Raw genomic sequence first — 19796 nt, 5'->3', positions numbered from 1 at the left:
TCCTAGTTGGATTTTGACATTTACTCAGTTGCCTGCTACAGCAAAAGCCATGGTTCACAGAGCGTTTACAAAGCATCAAAGGGACATTGTTGAAAGGCATTAGTCAGGAGAAGGGTACAAAAAAATTTCCACCGCATTGGATATAGCATGGAACACAGTGAAGATGGTCATCAAAAAGTGCAGAAAATATGGAACAACAGTGACATTGCAAAGAATTGGACGTCCATTCAAAATTGATGAAAAGACGAGATGAAAACTGTCATGGAGGCTGCCAAGAGACCTACAGCAAAACTGAAGGAGCTGTAGAAATTTCTGGCAAGTACTGGTTGTGTACTACACGTGACAACAATCTCCTACATTCTGTGCATGGCTGGGCTATGGGGTAGAGTTGTAAGACAGAAGCCTTTACTTAAACAGAAAAACACCCAAACCTGGCTAAAATTTGCAAAACAATACATCAAGTTTTCCAAAAGCATGTGGAAAAATGTGTTATGGTCTGATGAGACCAAGGTTGAACTTTTTGGCCACAATTCCAAAAGGTGCATTTGGAGCAAAAACAACACTTCGCATCACCAGAAGAACACTGTCCCCATGTTGAAGCATGGCAGTGGCAGTATCATGCTTTGAGGTTGCTTTTCTTCAGCTGGAACTGGGGGCTTTAGTCGAGGTGGAGGGAATTATGAACAGTTCCAAATACCAGTCACTTTTGGCCCAAAACCTTCAGGTGTCTGCTAGAAAGCTGAAGATGAACAGGACTTTCACCTTTCAACACGACAATGATCCCAAGCATACATCCAAATCAACAAAAGAATGGCTTCACCTGAAGAAAATTAAAGTTTTGGAATCGCCCAGCCAGAGCCCAGACCCAAATCCAATAGAAAATCTGTGGGATGACCTGAAGAGGGCTGTGCACAAGAAATGCCCTCGCAGTCTGACAGATGTGGAGTGCTTTTGCAAGAAAGAGTGGGCAGATATTGCCAAGTCAAGATGTTCTATGCTGATAGACTCCTACCCAAGAAGAGTCTAATTAAATCAAAAGGTGCTTCAACAAAGTATTAGTTTAAGGGTGTGCACACTTGTGCAACCAGCTTACTGTATGTTTTTTATTTTTTATATTTTTCCCCTAACAGATTTGTTTGTTTTTCAATTGAATTGTACAGGTTATAGGTCACATTAAAGGTGGGAAAAGTTTTGAAATAATTTGCTGTGGTCTCTTTTCTTGTATATCATAAAAACCTGGCATTTTATCGGGGGGTGTACACCTTTTATATCCACTGTATATAGATACAGAGGAGACTGAAAGGATATCGCTTCATTGGAAGGGGAGAGAAGAAAGTTCATAATGCTACAGGTAAGGTGTAATTAGTGAATTAATTCTTCACCTTTGTGTTTGCTTAGGAGTGAGAAGGCAGACTGCTGGCATTGAAATATAATGTGGATATGGGTAAGGAGTGATAGCGGTACAAAAAATGAAGTATATAAAGAAGAAGTTTTATTCTTTATTTTGTGCCGTCTGTACACCAGCCATAATCTGTTGTGTCCTAATGTCTATTCTCAGTCTGTACAGCATGTTGGAGAATCAATGGAAGCACTCCTGTACAAGACCATCCTGTGACATGTTGCACTGCCTTTAAATCTTCCTGCAGTGCTCGGCTCCATAGCTCTGTAGTGTAGAGCCTAAAAAAATAAAGAAAAAGTTTTTTGAGAGCTAGCTCAGGACTCTGGTGAACTATCATTTTGGGTGCATTAAAGATCTGACAGTGGAGTTCAAACCAGTGACAGAAGTTTATAGCTTGTCCATAACTAGTGGACTGTTAGAATATTTGAGGTCAATGACCCCTTGCATAAAGATATATTTGTCTCACTTAAATATTAAAGTAAAGTTGAACAAACTATTTGCATGCTAGGCTAAGAGAGTTCCAAACCATTCCAATTCTATGGCTGAAAGTGGACAGTTTTCATCACATTGTGATTGCGTTGCCAGTCCATCTTCAGTTCCATGTCTTGGCCCTCCTGAAGTGGGCAGTGAAGAATTATGTGGATGTGATGTAGCTAGACTTCAGCAGCTTTATTAGTACAACTCTGGATGTTGATAGGAAAAGTAAGTGGCTTTGAGATGGGTTCCAAACTGTGCATAAGATACTGACCATCTTATTGAAAGCAGAGAGTAGTTGTTACAGGAGAACTGTCATTAAAGTCAGTAAGCAGTTAAGTGCCGCCCACTTTAGTGCTTGGATTTGTCCTGATGCATATACTTATTTATCAAACTGAGTTTGGAGAACAAGATCAATTTATATGCGGAGGATAAAGTAATGGCCGTGATATTCTTTGATTGGTGGAATAGTCATAAGGGAGACAGTTAGGCAGTAATGTGGTAAGATGGTAGTTCACATTTATTAGTAAGAATTATGGGATTATGTACCTTTTGAGGAGAAACCCATATAGAACATACTACGCATGCATGCATTAAACAGTCTGTGTGGTGACAGTGCACCTAATAATCATCCCTGTGCTGAATTTTAGTCAGTATTGAGAAAACTGATAGCGACGTCTTCTTTCAGTAGTACAATGTCCCAGTAAAGACACAATGAGTGCAATTTTGGAAGCCATGCAGGAGAAAATTAGGCTAATGGAAAGCATACCACACCAACTTGTGTAATGGTGATGGATTCTGAGGAGCTGGGTTATGGGCAGACACTTAGAAAGCTGCAAATGTGTACATTATGAAAATAAAAGTGGTTAATATTTAGATGCACCAAGTTCCTTCTGGGCAAGCAGAAGGGGTGGAACTGAAGAGGTAGATGGTTTTGAAGAAAAGGAGTCCTGGATACCTTTTGGAAGAGGGATGTTTCATGGTGGACAGGAAAACATACAACTATTGAGAGAATGGTAAGTCCCAGAAATTCTTTGCCTGTAATGCTGGAGTAGCAGAAATCATAAAATTGGTTTAGAGTTGCCTGTGACAGAACAAGGTAAGGATGGAACAAATCTTTGAGAGTGGCAACTATATAGTGGCTATTCACAACACATTGTTGACCTCTCTAGACTACAGATCATCTTAATTTATTCATTTGAGATTGCCCGTTCAGAAAATATCAAACGAGTACTATACCCCAAGAGTACTGTATCCCCAGAATACTTTTCCTGTAGACATGAGTGTATAGTGCGTGTGTGTCTGTGTGTGTGTGTGTGTGTGTGTGTGTGTGTGTGTGTGTGTGTGTGTGTGTGTAATATGTATAAAATGTGTGTGTAAATATTTGCACATAGATGTATAGATATGTATATGGGTCCCCTTCACATGGTCAGCATTTCAGAATGTCGAAGATCATATGATCGACATTCGAAATGTCGATCATGCAGAACCAACATCTCTTTGCAGTAATGGAAAGATTTCCATATTCCGCACTGTAGTGTAATCTCGGAGTTGGTATATTTAAGTTACGAGGGGCATAGCCCCCCTGCTAGCAGTGTGAAGGTAAGTTATTGTGGTGGGAGTTATTTTTGTATTCCATGGTCGTCATTTCGAATGTCGATCATATGATCTTCGACATTCTGAAACGTCGACCATGTGAAGTAGATCCATATATATATATATATATATATATATATATATATATATATATATATATATATATATATATTATGTATTTAAATATATTGGTAGATATTTATAGAGAGAGAGAAGGAAGGAGGGGCTGCAGGATATTTTGGTGAGATACTACAAGTACAAAGTGTAAACACCAGTAAATGATAGAAGATGACGACCATAAATACCATAGACTTCATAGTGATAATGGTAGCTGAAAATGCAAACAGATCCTAGGGCTCTATATCCCATCAGATTCCAATGAATTCTGTAGTGTCCTGTGTAAGACTACAAGTACTCTGGGGAGCTCTTTTAAACAACAAAATCATTTATGGCGCTTCCACAAAAAAGAAGAACCTGTTAGCTCTGTCTAAGCCAAGACTCTTCCCACCATTACTTACTCATACAAAATGTAAATCTGTACATGGAGAAAAAAAATACAATTACTGTTTTTTTACTGTTTGATACACTGCAAAAGCAGAACTTTATTTCTGACAGCTTTATCCTTGGTTTCTGTCTATTTTAAGAGATGTATATTATTTGAGTTGGACTTGCTTTTTGTATTATTTATCTTTCAGCTGAAATGTCCATATTGATAGTACTTTTAATCTGTTTACAGATTTCTGTAATAAACGTGCAACATTTATTCCTTTGGTGGAAGAGAATTCGGAAGGCATGCTTAGACTAAAGCAAACTAATATTTATCAAGTTCAGCTTGCAGAAAATGCCAGCCATCAGTGGTAAGTTACTGATACAGCACAGTAATTTGGATATGCTTCAGATATGCACTTCAACAAAAGACAATAATAGAAACTGAGTAAAGCCTAAAGGAATTTATCCACTGCACTTCTTTACTTAGTTTTAACATATTCTGAGGTTGTACATCTGTGGCTTCGGTTATGGAGTTTCAAAGAAATGAGGCATCAGTGAAGCGGGTATCAATGAATTGCCAAAGTACCCACGTTCATGTAAACTGCATAGCCAAATGTTAGAATACACCAGTTGTTTTACAAAGTACTGTATGAACAAACAGACCCTTCTTCCAGTTGGCTGTGCAGCTGTGCTTTATGTAAGTTTCTAGTGCCTGTCTAGTATTCTCATTGCTTTCTTTTCTAAACAAGACATATCTGTATTAAATTTATCACATATGACATAGGCAATCTTACATTTATATAAATGAAAACAAACCATATCGTCACAATTCCAGTTGCAAACATCATACATTACAAGCATTGTACAATCAAATTAAGAAGCCAAGTTGCTAGTACATCTGTCTTAAAGAAACTGTGGAAGGTGGCTTCTGTCATGCACCCCTGAAGTTGACAAGGTAGTAGAGCCTTAGCACTTGCAGAGACACAACAGGTCCAATACCACTGTTTTTTTGTGGTTCAATAAATGAGATCAAAATCTTTCCCTCAAAAGCCTATAAGACACTGAATAAAGAAATTTCAGAGAACGGTCTCATGGTCTTTGTCTTATAAGACTGATGAATGCCTCCTATGTACGTAATGGAAGTCGAAGGGAAGTGGCCAGATCCTGTTATAATCCTGCAGGCAGACCCTTCCTCTCCTGAGAGAAAAATAAGCTCGGGGTCATTCAGAATGTAAAGCTGCCATTTCTTCAACACCCAGAAGCATGGGTCAAGGAGTGGGAATTGCATTCATGGCTCTGGAGCTGTTATAGGAAGAGATATGTAACTGGACAAAATTAGATCATGATCCAGATTATTCTTTAGGGAGTCTATTTTACTCTGTGGAAGATATGCCCTGGCCTCCAGCAGAATGCATGACTGTCTGCAGATAAATCTAACTCTTCCTCCCTGGATTGGCATGCTCATCCTCCCCTGCTCATGCCATCAAGTAGCACAGCCAGTAGTCTGTCTCAAGTCACCTAGGCCATTGTCAGTGATTTATCCATTTACAATTACCAGCATGGCTGTGCCTGAATCTAGTTTTAAAGCATATAGCCAAAGGCACAGAAGAGGGAGGAGTGTGAAAGACTTGTGTGCATGTTAACGTATTGAGAGCACCATGTAAAGATGTGGGCCAAAAGCCATCAACATTTGAGTATAAATAATGGTGATTACAAAATTCAGTTTTAAACTATAGCTGTTAAAGTGAATTCTCCTAGTATATTTTTATATAAATGTGTGTGTGTGTGTGTGTGTGTGTGTGTAACAAGTTTTGTAGTACGAAAAAGGTGTTTCCTTTGCATATTTAAGATCAGTTGCACATTGGCGAAGTAGTACTGTGTAGAGATGTAGTAGTCATATATTTAATGACTTTGCTGATTTATTTACAGGCTAGGAAGTTTGCCATGAAAGTTGTCATCAGCATCAAACCCCTTTTTCCTATTTTGTTTGTGGGATCAGGGTGTTATAGCAGCAGTGACCATCACTTCTTGCAGCTAGGTTTATAGCCTTGTCATAAAAACGTTGTGCAATAATTAAATCCTGATTATATCTGATGTTTTTTGGAAAGAATTCATCATTGTCAAAAGCAGGACTGAGCAGAAATTGAACCAATTTGAAAGTGTAGTTGTCATTAAGAAACAGTAAGAGTCAATATAATAGTTAAACAGTGTGCCTACTTTATGAAGCAAGACAAAGAGTTTTTACATCAAGCTACACAGTATGAGTAAAGTCATTTAAAGATTGGATCACATGCTGCTCATAGCTAAAGAAATTATCTTACCATTACAAAATGCCAGGGGTGGCCCGTTCTATCGGACTGCCAGACTGCAGCCCCCTCAAAATAAAAAACAGAAAAAAAAACATTTTCAAATTTCGCGGACTTCGCGCATGCGCAATAGTCCCGACTACTGTCGGTCTATGCGCATGCTCCAGGCAATCCGGCAGTCCCCATAGGGGGACACAAGGAGACGTCTGTGCACTTTTAAAGTGCACAGACTCGCTGGGATTATGTGTTGGGTCCGGACTGCAACAGCAGCAGTCAGGACAGCCTCGTCTCGTCGGGAAGGAGCTTTGGATCTCGCGGGTCTTTTGGAGTATTTGCGCGGGCAGTCTCGTCGGGAAGGAGCTTTGCTTGGGATCAGACAGGTAAGTGTATGGTGCTTTCTTACTTTTACAATGTTTATATTGAGTGTGTATGGTGCTTTTTAGTTTTACAATTGTGTATGGTGCTAGTTTATATTGAAGTGGTGCTTTTATACTGGTGTATGTGTGTGTGTGTGTGTGTGTGTGTGTGTGTGTGTGTGTGTGTGTGTGTGTGTGTGTGTGTGTGTGAATGCCCCAGGTGCTCATGGTGGTGTGGTAGGGAATACCTCAGGCTTGAACCCTGTACCCTGTATGCAGGTGTTAAAGACTTGAGTTCCCTACCCACCACCATTTGTAAAAAAATTGCAGATTTTTGCCTCATATTCGATCTGATCTGTTCCTCATAATATCTTTGGTTTGTAAATGTTGCAATGCTTGATATGTGATGGTGTAGCAGTAGCATTGTTGCCTCAGAGCTGCAGGTTCTCAGGTTTGATTCTTGGCTGGGGTTCCTTCTTTGTGGGGTCTGTTATCTTCTCCCTGTGTTTGTGTGGGTTTGCTTTTATTTGATGTTGCACTGGTAGCATTGTTGCCTCACAGCTGCAGGTTCTCAGGTTTGATTCTTGGCTGGGGTTCCTTCTTTGTGGGGTCTGTTATATTCTCCCTGTGTTTGTGTGGGTTTGCTTTTGTGTCCTCCCATGTTACAAAGACATGTCTGCATTATTTCTTCCTGGGCCTCTGCTGAAAATTGTTTTTTTGTTCCAAGTCAGACTGTCCTGATTAACAAATGTTAAATAAAATTGACAGGCATTTGAATTTCAGACTTCAGGTTTCTGAATGTTTAATTCCTTGCATATTTGATGGTGCAGTGGTACTATTGTTGCCTCACAGCTATAGGTTTTCTGGTTTGATTCTTGGTTGGGGTGGCTTCTGTGTGTAGTCTGCATCTTCTCCCTGTGTTTGTGTGGATTTGCTCTGGTGCCCTGCCATTTTACAAAGACGTGTCTGCAGTATTAATCCCTGCGTCTCTGCTGAAAATTGTTTTTGTTCTGTCCGCAGTAAAATTGGCAGGCATTTGAATTTCAGACTTCAGGTTTCTGAATGTTTAATTCTTTGCATATTTGATGGTGCAGTGGTACTATTGTTGCCTCACAGCTATAGGTTTTCTGGTTTGATTCTTGGTTGGGGTGGCTTTTTTGTGGAGTCTGCATCTCCTCCCTGTGTTTGTGTGGATTTGCTCTGGTGCCCTGCCATTTTACAAAGACGTGTCTGCAGTATTAATCCCTGTGTCTCTGCTGAAAATTGTTTTTGTTCTATCCGCAGTAAAATTGACAGGCATTTGAATTTCAGACTTCAGGTTTCTGAATGTTTAATTCCTTGCATATTTGAGGGTGCAGTGGTACTATTGTTGCCTCACAGCTATAGGTTTTCTGGTTTCATTCTTGGTTGGGGTGGCTTCTGTGTGGAGTCTGCATCTCCTCCCTGTGTTTGTGTGGATTTGCACTGGTGCCCTGCCATTTTACAAAGACGTGTCTGCAGTATTAATCCCTGTGTCTCTGCTGAAAATTGTTTTTGTTCTGTCCGCAGTAAAATTGACCGGCATTTGAATTTCAAACTTCGTGTTCTTCAGAATACATAGTAGCGCAACCTTTTTTTCTAGCAATTTTCTAAGTTTATAAGATGAATATTTTAAATTTGTCCCTATGTTTGGGACTGTATTCCCCCATTATTGGCTTCGTCCAGGTTTTTGTGCTAAGGTTGACAGCTATGGCAAGAACTGAATTCACTGAATATGTTTGAGGGCTGTATTCCCTCATTACTGGGTTTGTCCAGGTGTTTTGTACTAAGAGGTTGACAGCTATGGTGAGAACTGAATTCACTAAATGATAGCCATTTAAGTTTCAATCTTCCTCTCTTTTACAAAGCAGCTGATGTGGCGTAGTGGTATGTTACTCTGACTGTTTTTTGCTCAGGGACCTTGGCAGTAAAATGTATGGTGGCAACACAACATTTTATTCTAGCAACTTTCCAAGATTATACAAGCAATGTTTAATGTGTCCCTGTTTTTTGGGCTTTTGACCCCCAATACATTTTGGCTTTTTCCAGTTTTCTTGAGCTGCGAAGTTGAGATGCAGTTGAGTATTGAGTAGATTTTACAAGGAGCTGAGAGCTGCAGGGGAATAGAAGTTTAGTGCTACTGCTTTGCCTAGTTAATACTATAGCACAACAGGTTGTGTACTTGCTTTTGATGCAGAAGGCTGTGGGTTCTACTCCCACAAGGGGTGGATGCTGCCGTACTGAGAATGTTCTCCTTGGTGAAGATACTAACTATGAGTCTGTTATCAGTTTGCCATCCATTTCCTCTTGCAATATTATTACTAGCTTATCATTTTTTAATGTAATATAGGCAATTTATTCCTGAGGGGCAACAGACACTTTATTTTTCGATGAAACCATGAAATATAAAGGTGATTGCTAGCAGCAACCGCTTCATTAGTTACAGATTTCTTTAATGTGGAATTATTCAGATGACTTACTTCAGAGATTGTGCATATTTACTGATAATGGACTGTATAATTGTGCATATTTACTGATAAAGGTGGACTGTAGAATTGTGCATATTTACTGATAATGGTGGACTGTAGAATTGTGCATATTTACTAATAATGGTGGACTGTGGAATTGTGCATATTTACTAATAATGGTGGACTGTAGAATTGTGTATATTTACTAATAATGGTGGACTGTGGAAGTCTGAGTAGACTTTTTATGATAAATGTTCTCAACTGGGCAGTTTTGCCATTATGGGTGCATATGGTTTGTTTCATTGCTTACTGGAAAATGTTCAAAACAAATTTAAAACACCCTCTAACAAGTGTACTGTATTGTACAAGGAATATAATTTTAGTACAATGAGGAAGGTGTATCAAAGAGCACATGTATGTTTCATATGCAAGGGGCCTATGATTTGAAAACAGCCCAAAATTAATCTTTATCTGCCACTGGCAAAATGTATTTTCTTTGAATGTGGGTTTCAATGCTGTTTCAATGAATGTGAGTTTCAAGGGCAGAGAAGTTTTAATGCTAAGTTTTCATTGTGAGACTGCATTGCTTTGTTTAACAGATGACTTAGTGTTTGTGCTGTAAAATACAAAATAAAACTTTCAAATGAAGTCCAACTCATCATAGAAGTAAAGCAGTATGCACATTAGTGTTTATGGTAAAAGGAGTGAAATAGCCAAGTAATGGTTCATTGGAATGGCTGCAGAGGCTCCATTCAACCATTATTTTGTCAGGGGGGAAGGGCAGCAAACTCAGACAGGCCCAGCTGAAATATACCTCCCAACTGTCGATTTTTGCTTCTTATTTTTGGTTTGTTCTTCATAAAATTTGTAGTTTTCTGGCAAATCATTTAGGAATTAAGTCACTAAATAATACGTTTCAGACTTCATAACCTTCAGAAAAATGCATGTTAAAGTAAGAGCTGTTCTATCAACTGTCTCAGTTTATGCAAGAGCAATTTTTAGTACTGTTTATATGTGCCCCCAATATATTTGGCCTTGTTCAGATTTACTGCATTAACAGGTTGAGAGGTACATGCAAATAAATTGCTTTATAGAATTAGGCATAGCCAACCTCTCAACTGTCCCCAATGTTTGGCTCAAAATGTTGCTCTTCCCCCTAATAATCCCTCCGCAAAATAGCAATTTTGGAAGAAAACATGGAGGGTTTACAATTAAGAAATAACTGTAATAATCAAAGTTATAGATTACTTGAAATGCATGTAGATTCTTTTATTTTGTCAGCTGCTCAAGGTAGCAGTACTAATATTAAAGTGTCCCTTCTTTGACAGGTAGCAGCTGTATTGTGTGTCTATTTTATATTTTTGCATCACATTTTGGTCCATTTTTCATAAAGTTGTGTTTTTTGGCAAGTTAGTGACAAATCACTAAAGACTGAAGTTAGAAAATGACAGACATTTGAGTTTCAGATTTTATACCCTTCAGAAAATTCATACTAATGCAAGACCTATTCTATTATCTTTCGAAGTTTATTAGAGCAATATTTAAAAATTGTCCTTATTTTTGGGCCGTTGTCCCACTTCTGTGTATGGCTTTGTCCAGATTTCTTGCTCTTGAGGTTGAGAGGTATGACAAATGTGTCAGGGCCATCACAGTCAGCCAGAGAGATTTCAAATTGTGACATGCTTGTTGCACCCCACTCCCCCATGTAGTGACTCTGGATGTGTCCAAGCAAGGCAAGGAGTAGTTGTATCTACCTTGGATGGGGAGGACACACTGCATAAGTACTACAGTGGCTTTTCATCTGTCCTTGATTTTGCGGAATGGTCTGGTTTCTGTCATATTTTTGTGCTGTTGATTTATGCTTATTACTCAGATTTATGCTTATTACTCAAAGTGCCTGTTGCTCTGTGTTTAAGTAGCAATGCTTTAATGACCGTAAGGTAAGCTTGTCTGAGATCGTAAGATGCAAGTAAGCTTTAATAAGCATACTGTTAAAGAATTGCCAACATTGAAAGCCTTTCTGTTGTTGCCATGCAGAGAATACTTGACTAGATAATGTATAAGCCTTGGGTATTAAAGGACAGGATTCCATTATTTTAAAAAGCTCATTACACTTGTTGGAGACTTCCAGTCATCTCTACAGACTTTACCCGTAAACTAAACAGAATGCCAATCATGTGTGGTCCATAACCTGTACAGTAATCCTTTAAGCAATGTATCTTGAGCTTGTTTCTTGTTTGCTTTTCATTTTTTACTTTTATCATGTTTTCCCCATGAAACAAGTTGTCAGGCAGCAGGTCTTTTTTGGATAAGAAACATTTTTAATAAGTGGGGGCATCACATAGATTTCTACTTTCAGCATTATGGTTGCCACCTGTCCCGTTGTCAGCGGGACACTCACGGTTTGAGTGCTCTCATCCCGCCTCCGCCACTGCGTGGGACTTTAAAAGTCCAGTTTTTTCCCCTTTGCGCTTGCAGCGCTTCGCATTTTAAAATTGCCGTGGAAAAGCCGAAAATACTTCCGGTTTTTCCACGGCAATGCTTGACTCGTCACCACCCGGACCTGCAGTTAGAGGGATTCTCTGCTAGGTCCGGGTGGTAATGCAGCACAGTAATTGGCTGCAGCCATTGTAGGGGGCGGGAACTTCTTCTGAAGAGCCCCATAAAGGTCGCAGCTGTAGAGCACTAAGCTCTATAGCAGCTGCGACAAAAGATCTGATTTTTTTCACCATTGAAGCCGGCATTGAAGCCAGCCAGCCAAGCCAGCAAGGGAGCCAGCCCAGCCAAGCCAGCAAGGGAGCCAGCCCAGCCAGCCAGCCAAGCCAGCAAGGGAGCCAGCCTAGCCAGCCAGCAAGGTAGCCAGCCCAGCCCAGCCAGCAAGGTAGCCAGCCCAGCCCAGCCAGCAAGGTAGCCAGCCCAGCCCAGCCAGCAAGGGAGCCAGCCCAGCCAGGAAAGAAGCCAGCAAGGTAGCCAGCCCAGCCCAGACCAGCCAGCAAGGTAGCCAGCCCAGCCCAGACCAGCCAGGTAGCCAGCCCAGCCCAGACCAGCCAGCAAGGTAGCCAGCCCAGCCCAGCCAGCAAGGGAGCCAGCCCAGCCCAGCCAGCAAGGGAGCCAGCCCAGCCAGCAAGGGAGCCAGCCCAGCCAGGAAAGAAGCCAGCAAGGTAGCCAGCCCAGCCCAGACCAGCCAGCAAGGTAGCCAGCCCAGCCCAGACCAGCCAGCAAGGTAGCAAGCCCAGCCCAGACCAGCCAGCAAGGGAGCCAGCCCAGCCAGGAAAGAAGCCAGCAAGGGAGCCAGCCAGCCCAGCAATAACTGTGAGTGGTAAGTAGATAATTGCATTTTGTGGCTTTAGTTATTTAAAATGGGAATAGTGTGCTTTATTTAAGTTTTTAATGTTTAGAGGTAGATGGGGATGTAGTATGTAGTATTTAAATCTGTGCAGTGGTTATTTTGAGACTTTTGTACTAGTTTAAAATGGGAATATATTGTGGTTTAATTTTTTTAATGTTTAAAGGCAGATGGTGGGTGCAGTACGCAATATTTAAATCTGTAGTAGTTAGTTTGATATTTTTGAGTAGTAGTGTTTAAAGATATAAAACCTGAATGTATATGTAATTGTTATTATGCTTGGGAGTATGATTTGGAAGCATTACTTTTAAAAGGCTGAACTGTGTATAGAAGTTGTTTGTTTCTGTTGGGGGGCAGTGAAATATAAACTTAGTGTGATGCATTTCTATTGTCGTAGCTTTTTCTGGGTATTGTCTGTATGCATATAGGAATTGTTTGAGCATAGTTTGTACTTTTTTGTATGGAAATATGCACTATAATGCTGTTTTCAGGAAGTTACGATATACTGTTTAGGTAATTTTTCCTGTTCCTGCAAGTCCATGTCTATGTGGTACAAGTCTACCTTTTGAGGGGGAATGTTAACAGTTAATGTAATTCATTTATTATTCTAGTAGGTACACGTTGCCAATTTGCCAAAGCTGTTTCAAGATTGTTTTCATTTATACTTGTAAATGTGTGCATTTAATTTATTATGCATTTTAATAAGGTTAAAATGTACTGTTTTGCTTGTAATGTGAATATGGGTGTGTTACTTTTACTTGGGCCTGTTTATTGCATTGCTGTGCTGGATTAATTGCTATGTTTTGAAGTAAAAGGAGCCCATGGAGTCTGCTGTACATTGTAGTTTTAAAGTTAAAATGTTTGGACTTTTTTCCCATTTATTTTTTTTTTTTTTTGTGGATGGATGCTCTGAAGTTAATGCAATGTATTTGAGATTGTGCTAAACCATGTTACAGGGTAGTTTGCATCTAAGTAGCAAAGTTTTTATTTTGTGTTTTAGTGATGTCTTCAACATACTTATTTACTGTTTTCATTATAATCAGATTATGAGCAGTGCTGCTGTTGGGCATGTTTATTAATAGATCATTGCGCTGTGTAAATTAGTGCCATACATTTCTTAACTGCTGTGGTCAAAAGCTAAATTAGGTCTATGGTATCCACTGTGCATTCTCATTCATTTTACTGTTTTTTGGTTCAGTGAATATGGTTAACTTTTTTGTCTTGTGGGGTGTGGTGGGCATGTTCAGTGGTAAAAATAATGCATTTCATTTTCTACAAGCTGTGTTAATGTTAGTCTTCAATGGCCAAAATGCCCCCTACATTACCTCATTTACTATTTGACCTTTTTCAAACTGTTTGTAAACTCTTTTTTGCTCCCTTCCTCTATAATACTGCATCTCCTTTAACAACTCTGGTGATGTCGTGGTGGGGGTGTGGCCAGTGTCATGCTGGCCACACCCCTATCCTGTTGACCACACCCCCATGTCCCACTTTGCCCTTGTTAAAAGGTGGCAACCCTGTTCAGCATGTTACTTGGTACTTTAATAAAGCTGAATATATTATAATTAGAACTGCAGTGCAAGGAGAAGTGGTTTGAGTTGAGTGCTTCTTGATTTTGACTGGCATTCCAGTAATGTATTTAAAAAGTAATTTAACCACAATAAATAACCACAATTTGAACATTAGTTTTCTGTTCTATCCTCTTCTAACACCTCTCCTTTAATTTCTTTGCTTCTTCTTTTTTCTCCCATGCATCCATGCTCTTGCATTCAAACTCTATCTATAATTTGCTTTCCTTTCCTACTTACTAACTTCACACTTGCACTAATATATCTTTTTCTTATGTATAGTGCCCATTGCACCTCATTCTTGTTTGGAAATTGTTAAAGTATTATGCTATTAGAACAGAGTGTGTTTTTGTGTGTAATGTACTAGTTTAGATCTTTTCTGCTGGTTTTTTTTGTGTGTAATGTATTATCGTGGAGCTTTTCTCCCCGGGCCTCCACTGAAAACGGGCTTTCGGGCCCAGTGGACTTCCCCGGTTATCAAACTGGAAATAAATAAATAATAAATAATAAATTTTTTCATGCCTCACAACCTTTTGTTTCCATCTAGATATTAAGTAAGCTGTCATGCAGCCAATGCATTGAAATATTTTTATTCTTCTACACTTATTTTTGTCTTGATTGGACTTTCAATAATGATGGTTTGCCACCCAGGGCAGCGTATTTAATTAAAGTTAGTTTTTTGTGGTTTTGTGCATAGCTCCTCTCCTTTCTGGTTGACCACACCCCCTCCATTGACCCCACCCATTCAGCTGTCTCCTGCAGCCCCCCTGTGATTTGAAGTCACCAGCCGCCACTGCAAAATGCTAAGCTATTTTCACTGCTAGATGTTAACACAGGATTCTGGCAAGTAAAGCTAGGTAATGAAAGTTTCAAATGTTCTACATTTACTAGACCATGGGGAAGGCATAGATTCTTTAGAGTTTTCTATGATATTTAATTAACATCAGAAGTACTACAGAGAACTTTTGCACAGATAGACAAAGGCTTGTAATGAGTTGTAATCATAATTGTTTTATTAATATGGAGCCAGCCAGGCATAAGAAGAACACATCAGTAAACTGATACATCTGCTAAATAGAAACATTATAATGTCACATTAAAGAAAATGTGGAATACATGTAATAAGGCTAAAATGCATGAATCATATTGTAACAAACAGTGAAACTTTTACCAGGTACAGAATAATCAGAGACGTTGTGCAGATGACAAATCCAGAAGACAAGCAAGGGATACAGAAGTTTCTAGGAAAGATGCAGTATTTCAAAGTTTTTTTTACTGAGTACGTTTGAGATAACTGTGACTCTCAAAAAGGCTGTTGGAGAAAGATGTACCCTGAACAGAGAACTTTGGAGAACGATGTACCCTGAACAGAGAACTTATCAGGAAAGAGTTTTGAATTGCTGACAAAACTAGTTTACAGAAGTGCTGACATTAAAATACTAATAGCTGACTAAACCAGCTGTTTTGCAAGTAGTTATCACTCAGAATGGTATAGGAGCTGGGATCGTTCAAGTGTATGAAAGAGAGGAAAAGGAACTGTTAGCAATAGTATATGGCTATGAGAAATTCAGTGAATTTCTGTGCAAGATAACTCTAATGGAAACTGACTGCAAACCTTTGCAGAGCATTTAGAGCATCTGTGTGTAAGGACAGACAATAAGTCTTAAACTTTCACGGAAGAAATAGATTGTGTTCAAGGCTTAGTGGTCAAAGATGATAAAATAATTCCCAATTTGCTAAGGCAGATAAATAAGTCACATATTGGAATAGTAAACTACAAAGAAAGAATGAAATGCAATGTTTTAGCTGGAAATTTTGACTCCGAGCAAGTAGTGCAGAGTTGTGTTGTATTAAGTTTATATGTTAACAAAAATCTAAGGGAAGAGTTGCTAGTTTACTCAATTCAAGGTTTGAAAAAATTACATTAATATTAATTTATTCTCATTTAGAGAAGCTGTGATCGCTTAAGTGTTGATAATTATTCCAAGTTCCTTGAAGCAGTCAAACAGAAAGACAAAAGAAGTGTACGGTTATTAGCATAATCAAATTTGTATTCTTAAGATGCGATCATCTGATGAAGTTCATTCAGTGCCCAAACGTGCTTATGCATGAATGAGGAGGAGTTTTTCTGGTGATCAGGTCTGGGCATTTAATTTTTTATTTGTATTATTTTCTGCTTTTAACTCAGCCAATGTGGTGCAGCGGTTAGCGTTGCCGCCTCACAGCAAGAGGTTCTCCCGTTCGATTCTCGGCTGGGGTGCCTTCTGTGTGGAGTCTGCATGTCCTCCCTGTGATCGCGTGGGTTTCCTCCGGGTGCTCCAGTTTCCTCCCACATCCCAAAGACATGCTGTAGGTGGATTGGACACTCTAAGTTGGCCGTAGGCATGAGTGTGTGTGCTTTCTGTGGAAGATTGGGGACTGGGATGACAACTCAACACCGTAAAACTCCACTGCCAATCATGAGCGGACAGGTGATCCTCTGTGGCGACCCCTAACCGGGAAAAGCCTAAAGAAGAACTATTTATGAATACTGCCTGCTACTCTGTCTCACTGGGGTCATCTATTCTCCTTGCATCTCTGATTTATATTTATATTCTTAAGACAGGGAATATTGACTGCTGTCCAAAGTTTGAAGTCAGGTATTCATAGTTTGTGTACAAGTGGAAAATTGTGCATATGATGTCTACTCCACATCATCATCTGTGTAAAGGACAAGTGGAGAGAACTGTTGAAACAGTGAAACATTTGATGAGAAGGAGCTGTAACAGTAGCAGTGAGGATTGTCATTCTACAGCTTGCAATAAAGGAGTATTCCATTGCAAGGGACTTCCGACTTGCACTGACTCTCAGTCATTCATGGACTGCTTGAAAAACAGGTTACTTATTTCAACATCATTATCACCGTCTGAAAATTAAAGCAAAGTAAAGGAAGTGGTAGAACGAAATCTGATGAAACTGAAGTGTCCTTCATATAAGAAGGAATAAGGATGGAATAAAAGTAAGAATACAAAAACAGTTGGACAGTTGCAAACTGAAGCAGAAGAAGGTGGTAAAATATTTGATGATGGAAAGCTGTATTGGAGGAAGTGCATACGTTTCATACAAGACAGGTATACAGAAGTTCAAGGATGAAGAGCAACAAGAATGGTCAGCAGCATTGCTGTCACCAGCAGTTGGAGATGTTCAGAATTGTGATAGAAAGCAGTAGGAGAGAGAGGCTCTAGTGTTTCTCAGTAAACAAATTATTCCAAAAGGAAACAACGATGTTCAGAATGAATATTTATATCAAGTCAGTAACATGTACTGGCAGTCAGATCACTGTGATTGACTAGATCTGTGAGTCAGTAGGAAAGTTTAAATGTAAGAAAACCTCCCTGCTGAATAAAAAAAGCAGGATGTCCTTCATGGATGCATCTGCAGTCATAACAACTGGGTTGTCCTGTCGTCAGGCAGCCCTTCAGTCGGCCGGATTCCAAGTCCGGGTCCGGCTTCGGCTGATGTCGCACTTCACCCGACGTCATCTCTGTTGGTCTTCGGGTATAAAGGCATCAGCCAACGCCATTTTCCTCAGTCTTTCTTGCCGCGTGGCGCCCGAAGCAGAAGCTGTTCGCAAGTGCCGGTCGGTCGGATCCAGAGATTACTTCTACCGAATACTACTCAAGACTTCTAAAGCTAAGTACCCGTTGGGGACTCTTTCTTGCCTCAGCCGATGTCAGAAAAAGTTAATAATTGTTTAACCTGTGGGAAACAAATACCTCATAAAGATTTCCACTCTTATTGTCTGCCTTGTTTAGGCCCAGCCCACGACGTAGCAGCCTGTTCGCCTGTGCTTCTTTCAACCGACGAACGCTTTGCGCCGGTCGGAGTTTGCTGAACAGTTTTTCGGTTCTGATTTTGCGTACATTATGCCGCCGGATCCTCCGACTACCCAATCTGCCAAAAACGCAAAGATAAAGACCGACACTCGCGTCCGCGGTTTCGGCCGAAACCATGGTTAAGCAAATCATGAGTGTCTCGGTTTCGCCGAAACCGAGAAAACTGATCAAAGTACAGCTGAATCTATCTCTACAACTGAGGCCCCTGCTACCACTCTTGAATCGGCCTCAGAAATTTTATCCACTACGGTGGTTGCCACTGACTTATCAGACACCATTCCCTTGGATGTCTCTACCCCAGCACGTGGTGCTGCTAGGCCTCCAGCAGCCATGTCCATTAAGGCCTTCGCCAGGGCTAAAGCAGCCAAGACTACTAAAACAGTGCCTGTTAAACCCCTACAACCAGGCCCTCCTCTAGTTCTCAAATGCTTACTCTGGCAGAAGATTTAATTTCATTAATTAGAGGATCTCAATCTCACCCAGACAGGGCCTCTCAGCCCCCAGAGAAGAGACCTAGGGCAGAGCCCCTGAGCCAGTGTCCTCTGATGATTCTGCCGATGAATCAGACATAACTGACCAGCCAGAGGCTCCTTTCTCCAATTTTGAAGACTCTGATGCTGAAGAATCCATTCCAGCTGCTTCCCACCAGAAGAATTCTCCTTTGGGAAACCTTACATGCCATGCAGAGCAGTTCCAATGGCAGCAACAGGATTTTTCAGACTCCAGAAAAGACTTAGGACCTTTCTGCACCTTCCACAGCACAGGCCTTTAGCTATACCTCCTGTTCTCTCTGTGGTGGATGATGCTTTCAATGATGTCTGCTCCGCACCAGATTCTTTACCCCAGCCCCTGCCAAACCAGACAGATTTTACAGGGTGCCAGACACTCATCACCACCTTTACAAGGCCCCACTTGCAGACCCCAAACTATATCCCAGGGTCCCAAGGCAGTAGCCGACCATAGCTAAAACCCTATTCCTTCTGAAAGGGAAGCAAGGTCATTAGACAGATGGGGCAAAAGGTCTACACTTCAGCTACTCTCTCAGCTAGAGCTTTAAACTGTCAGTTTCACATGATACAATACCAAGAGTTTATGCTTGATCAGTTAACTAAAAAGCTAACCACTGATGAATCTCTTGATAAGAAATATGTATTAGAAATGGTAAATAACATACAACAGGTTAGTAACCATTCCTTAAAATGTGGCTATGATGCACTGGAGGCTTCATTTAGATCAGCCATGACTGGCACAGTGATAAGAAGGCATGCATGGCTAAAGGAGCAAGCTTTACCGGATCATGTTAAAGCTAAGTTGCTAGATGCTCCTATGGATAAGACAAGTTTGTTTGGTACACCTGCCCAGCAGGTTATGAAGAAAATGGAAGAAAAGGCAAAATCTGTTCAAACGGTTAAAGATTTCTTGCAGGTTCAACCGCCAAGGTTTAGCAGGAACTGGCCTGCCAAAAATTGGTCCTTTCCTGACTCCACAAGATCTCAAAGGGGCAGGAATAGACGTTCCAGAGGCAGAAACCAATCCAGAGGAGGTGCCTACAGAGGACGCCAGTGGCAAGGTAACAACAGAGGCACAGACACAACCACTGCCACTACATCAACACAACCACAGTGACTTAACCCTAAATCCGCCTACCAGGGAACAAATAGCAGCTCCTCTAGGCGGAAAGTTAACCTTATTTTCAAAGAACTGGCACTATATAACAAAAGACAAGTGGATTTTACAAACCATAGATCAAGGTTACCGGTTCCACTTCCACACTTTACCAGTCAAAAGAGGAATGCCAAATCTACCTCCAAATCAAAAACAGAGGCTCTACAACAGATAATGCAGTTAGCAAACATGAGAGCTGTGGAAAGAGTGCCAACAGCAGAGCAAGGAAAGGGGTT

General features: G+C 40.4%; 1 protein-coding gene across 1 annotated transcript in view; it reads left to right on the top strand.

Annotated features, from left to right (window-relative positions):
• The window catches only part of TRMT44 (tRNA methyltransferase 44 homolog), a 587826-nt gene that overhangs the window by 48538 nt on the left and 519492 nt on the right, over window positions 1-19796 (top strand). The window contains exon 2 of the mRNA XM_044063563.1: window positions 4206-4326. Within this exon, the coding sequence (XP_043919498.1) occupies window positions 4206-4326 (121 nt within the window). The remainder of the gene's footprint in view (window positions 1-4205; window positions 4327-19796) is intronic.

Source organism: Protopterus annectens, chromosome 2.part1 (genome assembly GCF_019279795.1).
Source record: "Protopterus annectens isolate FY-2018-M chromosome 2.part1, PAN1.0, whole genome shotgun sequence".
In the NCBI taxonomy this organism is placed as follows: Eukaryota; Metazoa; Chordata; order Ceratodontiformes; family Protopteridae; genus Protopterus; species Protopterus annectens.
This window is presented reverse-complemented; position numbering and strand designations above follow the sequence as displayed.